The sequence below is a fragment of the Lepidochelys kempii genome, chromosome 15 (genome assembly GCF_965140285.1).
Source record: "Lepidochelys kempii isolate rLepKem1 chromosome 15, rLepKem1.hap1, whole genome shotgun sequence".
In the NCBI taxonomy this organism is placed as follows: Eukaryota; Metazoa; Chordata; order Testudines; family Cheloniidae; genus Lepidochelys; species Lepidochelys kempii.
Window position 1 is genome coordinate 1,125,722 of NC_136394.1, and position 21,204 is coordinate 1,146,925.

The window sequence follows — 21,204 nt, forward strand, 5'->3', positions numbered from 1 at the left end:
AAATTGGATTTTTTTGATAAAATGCTTTTTGAGGAAAAAACCTATTAAAGATAGTTTTAACTAAGATACATTATAGCTCAAAGAGATCTCATCATAGAATAGGGATTATAAATTCTAATTCTATAATATGAGACAATATATTCATGTAATGTTTAAGAAAAGTTTTGTAAATGAGTTCCAATCGTTCATGGATTACGTACTCAATCTTACGGAGTGCTAGGGGCTTCTGTGTAGATTATTTAGGTTAATCTTTCTATCTACCCAATGGAACTCAGTGCTCAGTCTAGAGGCTTCTGTGTAGATTATTTAGGTAAATCTTTCTATCTACCCAATGGAACTCAGTGCTCAGTCTAGAAGATACCATCAGAGATGCTTAGTTTTTCAGTTCTCAAACGGTGGATTTGTGTCTCCAGAGATAACATGCTTGTTAACAGCAAAAATGTTTTAAAATAAATTAATAATATATAGAGGTGAGAAATAACAGACCTCAACCCTATTATCCCACTGCAAATTTGTGTACAGAGAGTCAATCCGTTACCTCTCTCTAAAAGTGCAAAGTTTCAAAAAGTTCAATGAACAGAAGATTGTTGAGGGCAGAATAGATCTGGAGAAGGAGAAGTCTGGAGATAAATGTGAGAAGGGAGGGACAGGCAGTAGAAACAAAAGTGAAACTATTTGAGCAGCATGTTCCAGAAGTCTTGAGGTCTTTCTGAGTGTAGCCTTCATTGATTTGAGATCTATCATACTATTCTCTCACTAGAAGGGAAAACCTATAATGGCAGCAGGAACCATAAAAGAGACCCAGTTTGGGAATATTTTAATGAAGTTCCTCTACCTGTGGGTAAGACAGGCATGCATGCAAAATGCAAACAGTGCAACAAAGAAATGCAAGGCCAGGTTGCCGGAATGAAACAATATAATGAGAAGTGTTCCTTCTCAAGAGGAAGCTGCATTGAAGACGATGAAAGGAACATGCAGGATCTTCAGGTTGGTAAACTTTTTTATTTCATACTTCTTTCTTAAGGACTGCCTTCCTTCCTTCTGGACTATTCTTGAATTCTCATGTTTGAGCAAAAAATATAGTTGTTACTCTATGGTACTATCATTTTAGATATAGTTGTGATCAAAAATAAATAGCTGAAATAGGCAGATCTTCCTTTTACAATTTCACCTTTAAAGTAGCACTGAGTGTCAGTGAATGCAATGAGTAATACTAAATGAGCAGTATGGTCATAATAATTAAATAACTGCATTGACTTATTTTGTTTAGGAGAATCCATCCTCAACATACACGATTCTGAAGACTATCCACCTTCAAGATAACCATCATTTTCTATAGTTTCAGAGTTATCTGCCAATGATCGTGTTTCAGTCACATCATGTATGTCACATAGCCACAGTATATCACCTGTAGCAAAAAGAAAAAAAAATCTCCATCATCCAGAAACAACCATAGATAAGTTTGTGATAAGAACCAGCAGATTACAAAAAGAGGTAATTGATGAAAAAAATGCCCAGTTTGTTTATACAACAAACTCTCCTTTCCCTATGATTGAGAACCCACACTTCATTAACATGGTTCAATCATTAAGACCAGGATACAGTCCATTCAACAGAGCAGATGTTGCAGGCAAATTTCTGGATAAAGTGTATGAAAGAGAAATTGAGCAGTGTGCAAAAGGTCTGGAGGGTAAAATTGTTAACCTGAGTCGTGATGGGTGGAGTAATGTCCACAATGATCCTGTTGTATGTGCTTGTGTGACAACAGAAGAAGGGAATGTCTTCCTTACAGAAACAATTGATACATCAGGAAATGCACACACAGCAGAATACTTACAAGAAGTAGCAGTAAAAGCTATAACAAACTGTGAAAAAAAAATTCAAATGTCTAGTATGCATCTTGGTCACAGACAATGCTGCAAATGTATCCAAGATGAGAAGAAATTATTTAGAAGAGAGTCCCAAGCTCATAACATAGGTTGCAGTGCTTATTTGATGCACCTCCTAGCCAAAGACTTTTGCAAAATACTTCAGTAACAACCACTTTGCAGCAGCTGCTCTGCAAAAAGCGGGAGGAACCAAGATAACTCCCCCACAGAATGTGCGATGGAACTCAGCAGTGGACTGTTCTGAGCACTAGATCAAGAACTGGCCTAATCTGATGACAGTTTGTGAACAAAATCGTGAAAAAAATAGATGGCCCTGTCACAGCCAAAGTTCCCAACATTGGGCTTCAGAGAAATGTTGAACACGTGCTGAGTACCCTGAAGCCTATTTCTGTAGCCTAGCACAAAATGCAGGGAAATCGCTGTTTTATTGATGACACTGCTGAAATTTGGAAGGAACTGAGTGAGATCTTAAAAAGAGAAATATGCAATGACAGAGTTAAATTACAAGCATTAAAAAAACGACAAGCACTATCTCTAGCTCATTTTCTTGCAGATGTAAACAGAGTCAGAATGAGCTCTACCCTGACATCTGGTGGTGAGCTGCGGAAAAGGACTTCAGGGTCTGATCTCGTTTGCATGGGCACACCCACCCTGCCTAGCATGATGGACTGCTTGCCCAAATGGTCACTTTGGCTGCTGTGGGATCCCCAGTCTCTTTGTTTTTGGGGCAGGAGTAATAAAGTGTTGTTATCCTGGTTATGTGACACAAGGACAGTAGAACTGTACTTGGCATTTTATGATGGCGGGACTTGCCCTCAACTAAGTAGCACTTGCTAGGCGAGGGACATGGGTTCCAAAACCCAGTGAATTGAGAGAGGCTGGGGATAGGTATGTGTACCTGGTAGTGTGGCTCCCCAAACACTACTTTGACCCCTCCTCTCTCCACTGTGTAATGACAGAGCTAATTTTGGCTCCATTAGGAGTCTTGTGACATGCTGCAGAGCTGACATTATTGGTATCTAGGTCTAAGCATTAGCTAGTGGCGCACCAGCACTGAGGCTTCCCTACTACCAGCTAAAAATCACTGAGAGCTGAAATTGCTGAGAGCTGTGTTAAGTAGGGGGAGGGGTCTGAGGCCAAGTTGGTGAGAGGACAGCAGGACGGCTAGCACTGAGAGCAGAGTGGAGCAGATAGCAGGGCAGTGGCGGAGAGGCGCAGCTGGCGATGAAGAGTGCAGCAGAACCCATGGAGAGGAGTGGCATTTGGCTGTTTACCCCGAGCAGTGGAGCATATAAGATGCCCCCCATACCTTCCTCCACTTCCACCCACGCTGGGAGGTAAACTCTGCATATGAACTTCTGAACTCGGGGGGGCCGCACTAACCAAGGACAGAAACTGGGAGTGGAGGGGTGACAATTGGGTTGTTGGACTTAAGATCCTGAGGGGAAAAGGACACTACCAAACTTACTTGGGGATGGGACTTTTGCTCATGGTTGGTGTTATGAATCTTGTTTGTGGTGTTTCCCCAACATAATGCCGCATTGTTTCCCTCCTTTATTAAAAGGCTTTTGCTAAACTCAGACTCCGTGCTTGCAAGAGGGGAAGTACTGCCTCTTAGAGGCACCCAGGGGGGTGGTATGTAATTGTCCCAGGTCACTGGGTGGGGGCTCAAGCCAGTTTTGCATTGTGTTATAGAAATGGAACCCCTAGATACTGAACCCGGCCCTTGTTGCTGTCAACTCTGACCGGCAGAAGGGTTATACAAATTTTCTTAATACTTGGTACCAGAGTCAAACTTTAACTGCTGAAGAAGAGGAGTTGCTATGACATGGACATCTAGCAATCATCCCTCCATAATGCCAACTATAATAAACTTCAGAGCTAAGGGTGATGATGTTGGAAAGAAAGTCACACCAGTGAACTGGTGGAAATCACTTAAGCACTTGGATTCAGAGACCGTTGAAGTGATAATCTCACTTTTAACAGCAGGAGCTTCTTCTGCCAGTGTAGAAAGAATATTTTCTTCCTTTCAACTAATTCATTCCAAATTGAGAAATCATTTGAGACCTGAAAAAGCAGGAAAGGTTGTTTTTCTTTTCCAGATTATGAACAAACAGGAAAATGAGGGTAAAGATGACTGAGTTAGCAGCAGAAGCCAATATTTAAAAAAAAGGAGTACTTGTGGCACCTTAGAGACTAACCAATTTATTTGAGCATAAGCTTTCGTGAGCTACAGCTCACTTCATCGGATGCATTCAGTGGAAAATACAGTGAGGACATTTATATACATACAGAACATAAAAAAATGGGTGTTATCATACACACTGTAAGGAGAGTGATCAGTTAACCCACACACCACACAACAGAACCACTAACCCAGGAACCTATCCTTGCAACAAAGCCCGTTGCCAACTGTGTCCACATATATATTCAGGGGACACCATCATAGGGCCTAATCACATCAGCCACATTATCATGCCATGTACATTGCCATGTACAGTGCCATGTACATTGGTCAGACTGGACAGTCTCTACCTAAAAGAATAAATGGACACAAATCAGATGTCAAGAATTATAACATTCATAAACCAGTCGGAGAACACTTCAATCTCTCTGGTCACTCGATTACAGACCTAAAAGCGGCAATTCCTCAACAAAAAGACTTCAAAAACAGACTCCAATGAGAGACTGCTGAATTGGAATTAATTTGCAAACTGGATACAATTAACTCAGGCTTGAATAGAGAATGGGAGTGGATGGGTCATTACACAAAGTAAAACTATTTCCCCATGTTTATTTCCCATCCCCCACCCCCACCGTTCCTCAGACGTTCCTGTTAACTGCTGGAAATGGCCCACCTTGCTTATCACAACAAAAGGTTTTCTCCCCCCCGCCCCCCGCTCTCCTGCTGGTAATAGCTCATCTTAAGTGATCACTGTCCTTACAGTGTGTATGGTAACACCCATTGTTTCATGTTCTCTATGTATATAAATCTCCTCACTGTATTTTCCACTGAATGCATCCAATGAAGTGAGCTGTAGCTCACGAAAGCTTATGCTCAAATAAATTGGTTAGTCTCTAAGGTGCCACAAGTACTCCTTTTCTTTTTCCGAATACAGACTAACACGGCTGCTACTCTGAAACCAATATTTTAAGTTTCTCATGTTGACCTGGCTGACATAGTCTATTTAATTTTTGGTTTTTGTTTTTAAATATTTCATTTAACTATTTTAGTTAAAAACAACTTTAACAAAAACAAACCTGATTTTAAAAACTTGAATGTTTAACTAAATTCACAAAAAGAAAAGGAGTGAGCTGTAGCTCACGAAAGCTTATGCTCAAATAAATTTGTTAGTCTCTAAGGTGGATACAGACTAACACGGCTGCTACTCTGAAACCTAACTAAATTCAAAAATTCATATGCTTGTTTTGTTAAAATATTATATGTTTGCTATTGAAGAAAAAAATCCAGAATACATAATGTTGTTGTTTTAGTTAAATAAAACAATTTAAATATCTGTTTGGTGATGTTCTCCTCCTAATACAGCACGGCAAGAAAATCCTTCAAATATTAATGATTAACCTGTTGAATTGGAGATAGTCCACCTCCCAATGACTTCATAAATATCTCCTTCAATTACCTTTGGTAAATAAAATAACCAAACAATCATTCATTTTCTGATATAGCTGTAAAACTAATCTGAAAAGTTTTCAAAATAAATCACTGTTTAAAAATGTATAGTGTGTACCTTCTAAAAACGAAACCTACATCTATTTCTGAGTTGTAAAGAATACATATTAAGGTTATAACAACCAACAAGAATGCACTTTTATGTAGAAATCCATGAGTAAATCAAGTCTTCCTGACTAGTGATGTAAATCAATTTGATTTAAATCAAATCCACCCTGATTGAAGATCACTCATTCTGAACTTAAATGCTTTCAGTGCTTTCCCAATCCCACTTGCCCATCCTCAACTACATGCCCTGCGTGGAAATGTAACAAAGGGAAGATTTTCAAAAGAGGTCAGGGCCAGGTTTTTAAGAGGTCAGCACCAAAAGCTGGGGCCAGATTTTCAAAATTGCTCAGCTGCCAGCAGATTCCATCGTGACATTCAGAGGCAGATTTTCAGATCAACGTGCACTGAACTGTGACAGATTTGAGACCTGGGAAGTGTACGGAGTTCAACCAGTGATGCTGGAATGTGCCAGATGGGCATGGACTTTTGGGACAATAAGCTGTTTGAGTTCCCTGGGAATCCTTGGGGAATGGTTAGTGCAAATTCCACAACTGCATTTATGTAAAAACTCAGCCTTTTGAAGCTATGCCCTGAGGAGAAAGCCATTGACTGGTGACTACCTGTTCCTAGAGATCAAAGGCCTGAGCTGTACAAATAAGCTGCTGAACTGTCCAGGTGGGTCTGGTTCCTGATCTAAAAACTGACAAACATGTAACCAAAGGGGTAAACTCAGCGTAGGATTTGAAAGACTGACACATACCAGAGCCCTGTGTTGGAGCTGGGGGTGACCTCTGATAAGCTTTTAGAATGCATGTAGGTTCTTAAATTGTTTTTTTATGTTTTCTCTGTAATGCTTTTTGCCCTAAGAATAAATGCAGTTTGTTTTGTGAAGGCTGGTTGGTGACTGGTGAGCACTGTTATGGTCCCTAAAGAACGAGTAAACCACAGGTGCTGGACCCCAGTCAGACCTGCAAAAAACCACAGTGAGGTGCAACAGGACTGCAAGCCCAAACCCCCATCTGAAGGGAGAGAGTGGCAGGTCTCTTCCCCAAGGAGAGGTAATGACTGTGTGCCCTCGAAAAAGACCAGGGGTGGCTAGGTGGGTGGGGGACAAAGGTGCAGTTAACCCAGAAAACTGTGACACCATACATATTTTGATTTGACATGAGGCTTCATAACTTTGAAAAGGTAATTATTTGTACACATTGGCCTCTCTCTTGTTTTAGGTCTTTGGAACCAGAACAACTTTACCAGAATAAAGTCACTTTTATTTCAGAATCCAGTAATCATACAGGGAGTTATTCCAGAATAGCTACAGGGGAATAACTATTAGCTATGTTGGCCAATAGCCCTGTGTAGACAAGCCCTTGTATTTGGACTGCAGACACTCTGGGGCAGGGACTGTCGCTTCTTAGGTGTTTACACAGTAACTAGCACAGTGGGTCCCTGCTCTATGTTTGAGGCTTCTAAATGCTATGTGGCAAATTGCTGGCACGATTATGATGGGTCCCACGCTTCTTGTTCTTGTGGAGGGGGGTTCAGGGCGCAGTTTCCTGCCCCTGAACTAGGGTATCTACTGTTGTAACCCAGAGAAGGGTAGTGGAAAGAGAGGGACCCGGGCCCGCCCTCTACTCCAGGTCCCAGCCCAGGGGCACTAGGGATAGTGGCAAACCACTTGAATTAGTGCTTCCTTCCCCTGGGCTAATTCCCTCTCCTGCTCTTCAGCTTGTGGGGTTCCTGCCCTCTCTCTGCACAAGCCGGGTGTCTCTTTACCTAGGGTCTTGGTCTTCTAGCCAGCCACAGCACTTCTCCAAACTCTCCTCTACTTCAACTCCTCCATACTGCACTCTGCTCCAACTCCTTCCCCTGGCTGATTGAAGCAGGGGGTCTTTATCAGATGACTGGCTTCAGGTGTTTTAATTGGCTTCAGGTGCTTTTAATTAAGCTATAGAAACCTTTCTTCCCTCTACAGGGAATAAGGCTTCTCCTCATCCTGGGACTTACATATCTCTCCTATATCACTCTCCTGCTGCCTTCTGGCCATGCTGAATCACAGCTACCAGAATAAATATAATAACAATAATGTTTGTGACACGGTTAGGTCTGAGCTGTACAAGACACTAATGTGGAGAGAGAGACTCTCCCAGAAGATCTCATGATCTAGAAGACAGACTTTGGAGAAGTAAGGACATGCTGGGAAATACAAAGAAGAGAACACTTTTTAAAAACACCACCACCACCTAGCCTTTATATTGTACTTTTCATCTGTAGATCTAAAAGCACTTAACAAAAGAAGTGATCATCATTATCCCCATTTCAGAAATGAGAGAGCCAAGGCACAGGGAGGTGAAATGACTTGCCCAAGATCACCCAGCAATCCAATGGCAGAGCTGGGCATCGAAGAGCAAGTCTCCTGAATCCCAGTTGAGTGCTCTAGCCACAGTAATGAGATGGAGAAGAAAATTATGTTATTTACCCAAGGAATTAAGGTTTTTCAAATTCTAAAGAAACAGGAGGTCAGTGGAAGAAGTAGAGACTAATGAGAACCAGGCCAAAATCTATTCTCAGTTATGCACATGTAATCCCACTGGCACTGGGCTCAAGAGAGGTAATTTAATGCCAGAAAAGGTACATGAGACAATTCTGATATGATAGCATTTTAATGTCCACTTTGCACTGATGGAAACGATGCCACAAGGTTCAGCGTAACGGAGACTGAGATCCCATGGATTTTAAAAAAAGATTTTTCAGTCTGTTTACGGAAGGGGGTGAAGACAATCCAGAAAAGCTAGATTACTCGGCTAAAAACAATTAGCTCCCTGAATTGATCTCCTTCACAGATTCTCATGCTCAGATTGTGCACTAAGAACAAAAACCTGGTACAACTTACAAATCAACGTCAGGTCACTGTACTACTTGGAAAATTTTAAAACACTAGTCCACACCTAGACCCAATGGACAAGAAGAACCAGGATGGGTCTATGGAGAAGTCACATTCAGAGACCATAAATTACAGCTATGTAACCCAGTTCCCCATCAAGAAAAGGAGTACTTGTGGCACCTTAGAGACTAACCAATTTATTTGAGCATGAGCTTTCGTGAGCTACAGCTCACTTCATCGGATGCATACCGTGGAAACTGCAGCAGACTTTATATATACACAGAGAATATGAAACAATGTATATATAAAGTCTGCTGCAGTTTCCACGGTATGCATCCGATGAAGTGAGCTGTAGCTCACGAAAGCTCATGCTCAAATAAATTGGTTAGTCTCTAAGGTGCCACAAGTACTCCTTTTATTTTTGCGAATACAGACTAACATGGCTGTTACTCTGAAATCAGTTCCCCATCATTCTGCCTTCCTTCCTACACTGCCAGCATGCAATCCTAGGAGTTGTACCAGTGATTTCAATGAGGCCATGATTTCACCCCCAGTGTTCAAGACTAGAGACATTATTACAACGTCCAAACCAAGAGTTTTAGCACCAGCAGCCGTTGTACAGGTTTTCACCCATAGATTGTAAAGCTCTTTACAAGGGTGGGTTAGTGTCTTTAGCCTCGTTTTGCAGATGGGGAAAATGAGACACAGAGAGAGGATGTGACTTGCCCAGTGAGTCAGTGCAATGTTGGGAAAAAAACGTTAGGTCTACTCACGTCTAGCACCCTGCTCATGGCACTACAGCACTGCTGCCATACCTCAGAATACTGCTAAGCAAGAACAAGTTAAAGCTGGAATTCTTAGAAAACATCTCTCTTTTCAGGGGAGACTATAAAGGCAGAGCCCACTCCCCACAGTAACTGCTGGTGACTTGGAGCCATTTCCTTACCTTGGTACTACCCTCTTCTTCTTCGTCACAATCCAGCCCTTGATGGGAGATCTCAGTAGGGCCGGTCTCCTGGATCAGGCTGCTTCCCAATGTCCTCATCCTCTTGCTCTCAGTTGTCACTCTTACTTTCAGGATATGAAACCCAGTGGATATGGACCCAACTTTCAGGTTGACAGGATCTCCATCAAACAACAGGTTATCTGGGCTGCTGTCTTCCTTAAAGCCAGGGGGCTGGTAATCATCAGGAGTTACTGTGCAGGAAAGAGGGTCCTCGGTTGATAGAGAGACTAAATTCTAAGCCACTTTAATCTGCAATAATGGACAAATCCAGAACCTAGCCCAAGTAATTAGGCACGGCTCTGGATAGATTCAATTGGGGTGTGAAGTGCAAAGGAAACATCGTCCCCAGGACATCAAAGCTTCTGCAGCCCAATGGTGAGAGAAGCCTCCACAAGTCTTTCTGCAGCCCCCTGTTGCCCAGATATACGTGGGTAACCCCACTATCTTCATATTCTCCCCTCATTTATATCATCTAACCCAGCTGAAGGCAGTGAGGTTGAAGAGGTGCAACTGGGCAGCATTTGCTCTACAGAATCTTTATTAATAGTGAAGATACACAAGAAAGAAAGAGACCAGTTTAACGTCAGATCGAAGTTTGTGGGGCTGGCACCTAGGAGGAAAAAATATCTTTTTATGTGTAAACTTGCAGTGGCTTGGTGGTCTAGTGGAAACCTCCTGCTTTGTATGTAAATTCAAATCCTGGCTAATCTCTTACAGAAGTAATAAAAATTCTGTCCTACGATCTATTATGCAAGATGTCAGACTAGATTATCATAACAGTCCTTTCTGGCTTCAAAGTCTATTAACAGAGCACATTTGATCCAGAGTCACTCAGAGATAATAAACTTGGGCCTCTGTGTTGCCATTTATACACTCACTTTCTGGAGAAATACCAACCTAGCCAAGTATGTTTGCGCCTCATACTGAGGTAAAGGGAAAGGATGTGTCCCTTTTCCATTGCTCAGCTGTATTTCTTACACAGTTTGTGACTATTTCCTTAAAAAGCAGGTGCCACATCTTTATGCACTGAATGGCACTATTCTATTTTGCATGCTGTCTCAACACAACAGCTTTCTGGGTCCAGATTTCACCTTTCTAGTCTTTGTTCCCTTTTACGGTGGCATGCGTTGCTCATGGGAGCTAACAGGAGGGGAAATCAGCTCGACGGGGCAGACTGTTCTCCACTTACCATCACTGTAGTAAAAGAGTTTCATGGTGAGGGTAATGTCATTGGGAAGGGGCCCGAGGTTCTGCATTAAGAGGTACAGCTTACGGATCAGCAGGATGCTACCTTTCTTAATCTCTTCACTGCTCACCCCCTTTGCAAAGCTCATTTTGGTGCTGTAGCCAAAACAAAAGAGCAACTGAATCATTAATGTCCAAACCCCAATTAAAAATATTCAGCTCCCACTGGTTTGTCTTGCACTACAGTAACAGAGCTTCAGTGCTTTCATGTAGGCCTAACATGAATAGGGAAGTGACGCAGACTTTCAACAGTGGGAGATGGCATGAAGGAACACAATAGTCCAGGGTTAAGAATCGTGTAATTGACAAGTGAACAGATATTGTAACTGGGGCAATAAACTTCATTATACAAGCGTCATGATTCACTTGTTAGTACATGACTAAATTGGGCACAAGCAGCCACAATGCAAGTGCCTTTCACCTACTTGACTAGCTTCTAAATAATTTTCCTCTAAGGAATGGGGGGAATTGGGTGAGAATCACATGTACAACAAACTCAAAGAGGTTATGTTCAAGTCCGTCCTGTTCTAATTGAAGTGCGTTGAATGCCCTAACTTCAGTCCTAACATGACATGCTAGTCCAGGGATAAAATTTTCAAGCGTGCCTAAGAGACACAGGACCCTAACTCCATTGATTCTCAGTGAGACTTAGGCTCCTACATGTAGTTTATTCAAAGAACAGGACATTTTAATGAGGCCTGTAACCCATTTAGAAAGTCTTTGAGGGCATACAGGCTTGCTACCAAAAGTTACAAAAAGTTGAGATGATTTAAGAAAAGGCTTTTTTCTGGAAAGATAAAAGGACGTAGCTCTAAGTATGTCTAGTGAGTAGAGTTTAGTGTCTGTAGGAGAATCTTGAAGCTTATGAAAACATATTGGTAAGGCAATAAATTATATGGAAGACCAAAAATGCTTTTGGTAAAAAATCTGGATGATGCCTTAGGAAACAAAGCATACAGAGAATGAACCATCAAATCTTGAATTTTGGTTATCCTGTCAGCCAAGGTGATGACTACCAAACACACAGTTTTAACAGAGAAGTAAAAATAGGAGCTGCAGGAACGGCGAACCGTTGACACTGGGAGCTGCGGGGAGCCGTGCCTGCGGACGGTCAACATAAACAAAATGTCTCGCGGCCCACCAGGGGATTATCCTGACAGGCAGCGTGCCAAAGGCTGCCGACCCCTGTTTTAGTGACTGCAGCAGTCACTGAACATACTGCAGCGTCAGACATCCAGTGAGGCTTGCAGAGCTGTCTTGGCCACCAACTGGCCTTCTGTAGCCACTGCCTTCAGTTCATCTATGGTCTCCCGAGGAGGTTTTTCAGACAGATGTAAAACCTTTCCCCTGAAGAAAATTGTTGTTAGCCAATAAGGTTGATCATCAGCTATGCGAGTCTGCAAACTAGCAGATGAGTAAACTTTTCTCCCCAGAAGATCCATCTGCTTCGGCTCCTTGTTCCTGGGTTTAGTTTAGGGGGCCCAGACAGCTTAGAGCTTTCCTAAGCTATCACTACAACCAAAGACCCATGGCCTGGCTGTGTGACAAAGTAGTCAAACGCCTCAAAAAGTACAAATGATCTGCCCTCTTAGATGGCAAACTCGAGAATGCCTTTCATTAATAGGCATGGTCCAACAACCCTGGGATACCGGGTGCAGGATGTCAATAAGTTATGTGACCTCTCCTGCACATTCTCCAGGAGAATCTCTAAAGTACCCACCATTCTTTTAAGGAGGTCCTTAAACGCCCTGACATTGCGTATTGTGGACATATCAGACAGAGTCATGGTCTTGTCAGATGGCCAGGGAACAGGCTGGTCCTCATAGTCCTCCATGAGGACTTCCTCACCAATTTTCAGGAGTTCCTGATGAGATGAATGAGACTCCCTAAAAGAATCCCTAAGGGAAAAGGGCAATTTTACTCTGGATCTCGATGAATCTCTTGAAATCCTGGGAGTGGGTTGGCTTCTGAAGGCCTCTCCCTTAGCCTAAAGGGACAAGCCAATAAACCCAAGGTTCACGTAAAAGCAGAGGATAACAAATGATTAAACAGGAATAGGAGTGAGGGTCACAGGGTCAAAAGCAGGAAGCCAGAGTGGGACGCTGAGCAGAGAACCCCAGACAAGGCCCACTGCTCCTCGAAGGCGTCCAGGGAGCCAGTGGATGCGGCCAAGAGGAACTCTGCGTGGATATGTGAGCAAAGCAAGAAGCGGAAGAACCCCACAGTCACAGGGCACCTCTCTGTCCAGCATCCTCCTCTTGGTATGGTGGATGGCCACTTTGGTCAGCACCAGGAAGAAGATGACCAGGAGGTCTTGTAACTTCATGGGGCCACGGATAGGATGTGCAGACATCAGAAGGTCCGGGGAAAAGTGCAGCCAGAAGCTGAGGAGAAGGTTCTGGAGGAGCCAGAAAAGGGGCTGCAGCCTGGTGCATTCGAGATAGATGTGCACCAGGATCTCCCTCATGCCACAGAAGGGGAAAGTGTCAGGAAGGGGGCTGTACTGCACCAAGTACATGCCTGTGCACACGGTTCCATGAAGGAGCCACCAAAGAATATTCCCAGCGGGCCATGGAACCAAAGCGGAATACAGACTGGCCCAGCAGGGCTCCTCACCGTCCACAGGTGGTAGGAGGCCCTGCCATTTGGTGTCGGGGCAGGAGACGAGGGTGAAGAAATTAGAAGTATGGAGCATGAGCAAGTGCAGCTGTGTCCTAGGCATGGTTCAGTAACGCAGAGAGTGCGGCCGGAGCTCGCGGGGGCAGGCACCGATGACAAGGTCCAGAGGGCCAGGGGCAGGCGGGGAGCATCCTCCCACAGGCTGGTTCTTGACACACATAAATAAGCAGTCGATGGAAGAGGCTGAGGTCTCCACAGAGACCAAGAGGGCCAGGTTTACAAACCACATGGGAAAGGCATATGATACTACAAATGTGGAAACCAGGGCATGAGACCTCTCTGAAGCACTCCTTCCAAGGCCATTCACATGTTGCTAGGTGAGGTGGAGACTTCCTAGAAGGGCTCCTGATGCTGTGCAAAGATGAGGATGCAAATGTATAAAATTCCTTTCACAGAGGTGGTGATTCCTGAGGTGTAGGAAGGGGAAGAGACTCACATCTGACAGCATAGGAGATAGTCAGCAACACCACAGAGGTTGGACACAGAAAAAATTTCATCTTCGGAACATTCGGCTGTGGTACCAAAAGAGTCCTGTATACTGGAGAAAAAGGACAGAAATCTAGCAATGGGGACTCCTGTTCCAAAGTGATAGAAGGTGATGTCAAAGCAACTTTAGTGGATGAAGAAGGAAGCACCCATGACTCCAAGATGCCCACAGTACCGAGATAATGTTGTCAGTCACCGAAGGTATAGGATGCAGTACCATAGCTAAGGAACATGAGCCTCCCAGTCTTTGAAGGCTCACAATACCAATGTGGTTTCAAAGGAGCCATTTTAGACAAGTCCTCTTCTTTGTTGGTACCAGGGATGGCAATTGATGCTGAGCCCTGTCTGGAGATCTTTCTTCTTTTCTGGCTCCGGCAGCAGGAACTACTGATTGACCTGAGGAGGACTGACAAGAAGACTCAGAGTGCTTGAGAGCAGCATGAAGTCTTCTGAGGACAAAGATCTATCTGCCAGAGAGATGTCTCTTATATCTGAATCACTCATTGAAACTGGTTTCAAAGCCAGAAGAGACTGTTCCCAAGGGGGTACCTCAGAGTCAGACACACTCCATGTAGATCTTTCCATTAAAAATAATTTTACACTGGCATCATGAGCCCTCTGTATGTGCTTAGAAAGAGCTATAAATGGCACACTAGCTAGGGATATGAGACTCCCTTAAACACTTTCTAGATGCATCATGGGCAGGCAGAACAGTCTTGCAGGCAGGGCAGATTTTAAAGCTCAGAGACCTGTTCTCTGCCATCAGACTTATTCCTTGGTACTGAGGAAAGACTCATAGAAAGCAAAATTGCTTTAATTTATGTTTGTTTGTTTTAGCAGCAAGCTTAACTAAAACTTACCAAGAAAATACACTAACTCCAAGCTAACTACCTACAACCCTAAAACTACTAAAATGCTAAGAGGAAGCAGGAGGACACTGTGGGCTGTGACTTGCTACCATGGGCAGTGAGAAAGAACTGAGTAGCTGTTGGGGCTGCCCCTCCTTTTACACCCTGCCGTAGGGGGCAGATGGGGCACATGTACAGCCCCAGCAGACACTGCCAGCTAAAAGATTCCAGGCTCACGCACACAGGGCACATACACCTACAGTGGGAGCCGAACAAATGTTTGAAGAAGAACAATCCCCATGGTGTCAATATTATGCTGCACGCCAGGGTGGGTCATTGGCAGCCAGAGATTGAACGAGGGACCTCTGAATTTCAAAGCACGACACTACTGCCTAAAGTACAACACCCTGCTCAGTTAGCCGAGGCTGCAGTAGGCTCATCAAACTCTATGTGTGGCCCAGCCGCCACCAGCAGAGTGCTACACAGAGTGGGTGTGGGATACATCAATCTTGTCCTTAATTCAGCTCTGCTGCATCTAGATGTTACAGCACGTGTACTGTGATATGTAAGCTCATCAGCGCAGGAGTTCAGATCCTGCAGGATGCTGAGTGCCCTTAATTTCCACTGAGTTCAATGGCAGATGAAGCCATTCAGCACCTCGTGATATTGGAGGGGTGCATGATACAATCACAAGGGACAGTTTTCACTTTAAAAATGTTTTGATGAAGCAAATTTATCACTGTGTATTTTTCAGAAATAAAACAGAGCCATTACCTGAGGATGTCCATCTGGGGCCCGTCCTTTGTATACTTGAATTTGAACTGATACAGCTCAGTCACCCTCTAGACATTCACAAAGGGAGCAGAAAAAAACAAGTCTTTCAGCAACATGCTGCCAAAGAAAGCTCAATAGATTGTGCAGGAAACTCTCTGGTGTCCATGCTTCCTCATTCCTACGCCTGTCTAGCAGCATCAAATTATTGACTAGGCTCCATTTTGATTTCAAAAATCATCTGCAGATTTTCTTAAAAGAAGCAAATACAAACCCACTTCTGGGCTGAGAAGAAACATGAGAAACTCCAACTCAAAAGGAAGTTGGGGGAGAAAAAGCAGGAGCCACTTAAAACAGGAGGTCATAATGCAAACGGCATGCGAACTAGAGCGTACACCAGTGACGCTACGGTTCGGGCTGGTTGAAAATTCCGCATCCAAATGGGTTTCTGATGGAACACTGGGTTTCTGACTAAATAATTTTTTGTCAAAATTTTTTGCCTGAGCACAGAAAAATGTCGATTTTGAAATGCTGCTGCAGGGTCTCATGGGAGCTGTAGTCCAGGTGCCTCTTGCTCCCATTTTCCTCGAGGGCCAGGCTCCCCAGCCAGACTACATCTGTGTGATGCACCCGGGCCACGCAACTGCCATTGCCAAGAGGGACCTGTGGTGCACCCTGGCCATGCCCTTCCCTTGCCAAGAGGGGGCCTGTGGTGCATCATGGGAGATGCAGTCCTTCAAGGGAACTCATACAGGTGAATGGGAGCGTGAGGTTTTGGATCTACAACTCCTGTGGGACAGCGGCAGCAGATCAGAATGAAAATATTTCCGTTTTCGATATTTTGCTGAAAACTCAACATTTTCTGAGGAAAATAAGAAACCATAAACAGCTCTGGCTATAACACATTTAAAGGGCATTTCGGTAAGGTTTTGGAGGGGGATACTAATCCCAGCCTTGGTAGCCAAGTATATGGAGTAAATTCTTGCTCTTCTTCCATGAGCCGCATTGCGGGGCAGTGGAACAGTAGTGGATGGGCAGAGGTTCCGTCTTTACAGGACAGATGACGACATAAGGAACAGTGTGCATTATCCTCAGCTCCTGCTTCTGGTCTTCAGCAGAAGGGAGCAAGGTCCTACCTATGCCCCTAAGCTACCCAACAAGCAACACCAGGTGCAACAGACAGGCCCACAGCCTAGTACTCAAGAGGAGCACTGGATCACCACTCTGCCTGGCATCCGAGTTGGTCTGCTGGGGTGAAGGAATAAGAGAAAGAGGTAGCTTATGTCTCCTCGCTCAACCATGCATACCTGTCAAATCAAGGCAGAATTTAACCCTATGAGCCCATTCCAAATATAGTACAACTCACCCCTGCAATTGATTTCCCCCTAAGTAGAGCTTGACTACTCCTTACCTGTGGCTCCTTGGGATTGGTGTAAATCTGTTTTAAGAAAGTACAGTGAATGCATCTTTCTCTCTGATAAAATGTAGAGGTGAGACGTAATCAAACAACTGAATCTCTATCATGCCCTAAGAACACGGGGTATGTCTAGATTGCAATCATGGGTAGTGATTAGGGTGACCACCCATCCCTTCGCTTAAGCGATGTCTCCTGACCATTTTAAACATTAAATTGATACTTATCATAATTGCATGGTATACTGGAGGGTAGCAGAAATCTACACTTGATACGCTAAGGTAAATTGTGTTTCCCTAAAATGTCCCTTAAAATAAAGCGCTGTCCCTTATTTTTCGTGTGGCTTTCCCTTATTTCCATCCAACAAAGGTGGTCGCCCTAGCTGTGACTGCAGCTTGAGCTGATATACCCAACCTAGCTTTAATCTCACTAGCTTGGGTATGGGAACAGTGAAGCTGCTGGTTTGGGGCTGACTTGTATAGCCCAGGCCAATGCTTGCAATGACGCAACTTCACTGCTCCGGGGGCAAGCGCTCCATAAAAGATCAAACCATATGACTGTCTATACAATAGCCTTCCTCTGGCAGCAGCCAATACCTGTTGCTGCAGAGTAAGGTGGAAAAAACATCCATGATGTGAAATTTTGCAGGGCTCAGGGGAGAGCCCATCCTGACCCTCACCAGCGATCAATGAATGCCCTCATGCATGAGGATTAGTTACCCGGATCTTCGCTATGGTGTCTAGAATACCTACAAGTGCTTTACAAAGGTACATGTCGGAGGCTGGCCGTGCACAATCTCTGCAACACCAAGGGTGCCAATGGCAACTTGCCAGAAACCTGAGGGCTAAAGGGTTTGTCCCATCAATGGTAACAAGAAGACAACTAAAGAGAATGCTCATTGAGATGGGAAGGGAAGGAGGCAGTTGCCCATTTCTGTTTGGGGCACAGGCAGAAAGAAGCAGCAATGCGAAGCACATGGCAGTGCTTGTAATCAGTATCCTAGACCTGGGCTCTGATTATGCTACAGACTTCTGCTGGCACAGGTACATCAGCCAGGGGTATAAAGAAGCCTCTACAGCAGACGCAAATATACCAGCAAAACTGTGCTTTTACTGGGATTGCTTGCTTTGCTGGTAGGGGGTTGTTTTACTTTAGTTGGATCCACACTGGGAGCACTCTGCCAGTATTATATGCTGGTGTTCCTATACCAGTAAACTGTTCCTAGTGTGGACATGGCCGTAGTGATTTAAGGATGAATATTCTGCACCACTGATGGAAGCGAAAGCTGCATCCAGCAAATGTTCCCATGCAACCTACGACATTAACATTTATCTTGTGAAGAGAGAAGCTATTGCTCCAAACTGAGGCTAACTCCATTGCCATGAGCTCTTTAACGCTCCCTAAGTACGGACAGAGATGGGCAGAAGGGCCCTTAGTTTAACGTCTCATCCAACCACCGTGGGGGAAGGAAAACACCTTGCATTCATTTAACGGATGACTTACTGCCAGGACAGCCATATGTAACTGGAAGAGAAGATAAGAGCCTAGTCAAAATCTAAGTGCCTCGAGTAATGAAGGAGTAAATACATTCAATGGTTTGCAAGTCAGGGCTTTTCATACATACCCTTGCTAATTCAGATGCACTTGGGTGCAACATCAGTGACACCCTGTGGCCAGTTTTATTAACTACATCAGGGGTCGGCAACCTTCAACGCAAGGCCTATCAGGGTAATCCGCTGGCGGCCGCGAGACATTTTCTTTATGTTGACCATCTGCAGGCACAGCCCCCTGCACCTACCAGTGGCGGCGGTTTGCCATTCCCGGCCAATGGGAGCTGCGGGAAGCGGCGGCCAGCACATCCACAGCTGCCTGCCGCTTTCCACAGCTCACATTGTCAGGAATGGGAGCTGCGGGGGGGTCGCATCAACGTAAACAAAAAGTCTCGTGGCCCACCAGCGGATTACCCTGGTGGGCCGCATGCTGAAGGTAGCCGACCCTGAACAACAATCACATTTTTCGAAAGATCTATAAATAAGGCCCTACCAAATTAACGGCCATGAAAAACACATCACAGACCATGAAATTTGTCTCCCCCAGTGAAATCTGGTCTTTTGTGTGCTTTTACCCTATACTATACCGATTTCAAGGGGGGAGACCAGCATTTCTCAGATTGGAGGTACTGACCCAAAAGGGAGTTGTGTGGGGGTCGCAAGGTTATTTTAGGGGGGGAATCATGGTATTGCCACCCTTACTTCTATGCTGCCTTCAGAGCTGGGCGGCCAGAGAGTGGCGGCTGCTGACTGAAGGCCCAGCTCTGCAGGCAGCAGCACCCAGGAGTGGCAATCCCAGACCAGGCCATCCTTAATTCTGCCCTGCTGCTGGCGGCGGCTCTGTCTTCAGAGCGGGGCTCCTGGCCAGCAGCCGCCGCTCTCCAGCTGCCCGACTCTGAAGGCAGCACTGCTGCCTGCAGCAGTAAGCTTAGCAGTACAGCACCACCCCCTACAATAACCTCGTGACCCTCCCCTCCCCTCCTTTTTGGGTCAGGACCCCTACAATTACAACACAGTGAAATTTCAGATTTAAATAGCTAAAAATCATGAAATTTACTATTTGTTAAATCCCATGACCATGAAATTGACCAAAATGGACTGTGAATTTGGTAGGGCCCTATCTATAAAATAGCTGTACATCCAGTCTTGCCTCACAGTGTTCTCGCTTAACAGATTCCTTCTATTTAAAGCTCCTTGATACTGGCAGCCTTTTCTATTCAAGTCCAATGTAAGATCCCTTTTTTATTATGAATCTCACTGTTTTTACCCCACCTGCCATTAGCAACGAGGTTTCAGTCTTTGATCTCTGATATGGACTTCCTCACAGACACCTAACACCTTGTTCACCTATGGACTGCACTATGGCAAGGAACTGTACTTGACACTAGCCTTGTAAACCACTCGAAAGCTTTGGCTAGAGAAAGCATTAGTTCACTTGCTGACTGAAACAAAGGAACTGCCTCAGTAGATCAAACCAGTGACCCACCTGGCCTAGTACCATCTCCATGACGCTGACTAGAACCAGATGCTTCAAAGGAATGTGCAAAAAACCTGGAGGAGTGGATAATTATGGAATAACTGCTCACAGGAGTTTTTTCCTAATCCCTATCAGTTAGAAGTTGATTTATGTGCTGAAGTATGAGGGTTTGAATCTCTTCTAAATGGTGGAGACCATTATCTATTTAAAGCTGACTGTTTGATTTGTCGGTAAGCAAGTATTTGAGTTCAGAACATTTCACATCATTTCATCTACGACAACAGTAGAATTGACATAGACAAGCGTCAGTCTGATCAGCAGTGCAGATATTGACAAAAATCCATCTGATTTAGGTAAGAGTCATTCAGATATAGATCACAGTCTGATGAACAACGCTGATACACAGAGAGCAATCAGCACTTTATATTTACAGGTCAGATTTTCCTCAGATTGCGTAAGTGAGGGCTGGGATTACTTAAAAATGTGCATTTATTCTGAAACCAGGTACTCAAGCCTTGTATTTGAAAGAATACAAAAAGGAAAGGAAATCTAAACTCAGGGCAGGTCTACACTTAAAAACGTTGCATTAGCACAGCCGCACGCCGCCGTAGTATTTAAGTGAAGACGCTCTTAGGTCTTCCGTTGGCAGAGCTAATCCACCTCTGTGAGAGGCAGTAGCTCTATCAATAGGAGAAGCTTTTCTTTCAGCATAGCGCTGTCTGTCTACATGGGGTGGGGGGTGGTTGGTTAGTATAACAATGTCGCTCGGGGGTATGGATTTTTCACACCCCTGAGCAATGTAGTTACACCAATATAAGTCTGAGGTGTAGACCTGACCTCTATATGGAAAACAGAGATGACAACAAAATGAAGAAAAAGGAAAAGAGGAAAGAAAGGCAAGGAGACGGTAAAAGAAGGGGTGAAGGAAAGAGGGAGCAGAGAAGAATATGGGAAAAAACAAAGGCAGGGAGAGAGATTTGCTTTGACTGACAGAATCTGCATCCATCCATTAAAAGATGTGAATGTAGAACAGAGAATGCAGGGGAGAACCCTGCAGCCTGCAAATTAGTGTGGAAACCATTCACAACAAGCAAGTCTAGACACTAATAATGGTTACTACGCTACGGCACGTTACAAAGGAGTAAGAGTCCACGTCACAAACACACAGAGCAGCTTTCCTTCGTCCCCTGTGGCACAGATCTCTATTGTGTACTTGTTC

General features: G+C 44.3%; 1 protein-coding gene across 9 annotated transcripts in view; it reads right to left on the reverse strand.

Annotated features, from left to right (window-relative positions):
* Positions 1-21,204, reverse strand: part of HORMAD2 (HORMA domain containing 2) — a 107,833-nt gene that overhangs the window by 64,724 nt on the left and 21,905 nt on the right. For 6 of the 9 annotated variants that reach the window (XR_012155165.2, XR_012155164.2, XR_013634738.1 and 3 more), the window contains exons 6-10: positions 18,462-18,482; positions 16,956-16,982; positions 15,548-15,615; positions 10,705-10,856; positions 9,456-9,706 (exon numbers count right to left, since the gene is read on the reverse strand). Coding sequence is in view for 6 of the 9 variants with exons in the window: in XM_073313619.2 (XP_073169720.1) it covers positions 9,456-9,706; positions 10,705-10,856; positions 15,548-15,615; positions 16,956-16,982; positions 18,462-18,482 (519 nt within the window). In the remaining 3 variants the exon portion in view is untranslated. The remainder of the gene's footprint in view (positions 1-9,455; positions 9,707-10,704; positions 10,857-15,547; positions 15,616-16,955; positions 16,983-18,461; positions 18,483-21,204) is intronic. The other 3 variants (XM_073313613.2, XM_073313618.2, XM_073313625.2) reach the window with 3 other exon arrangements.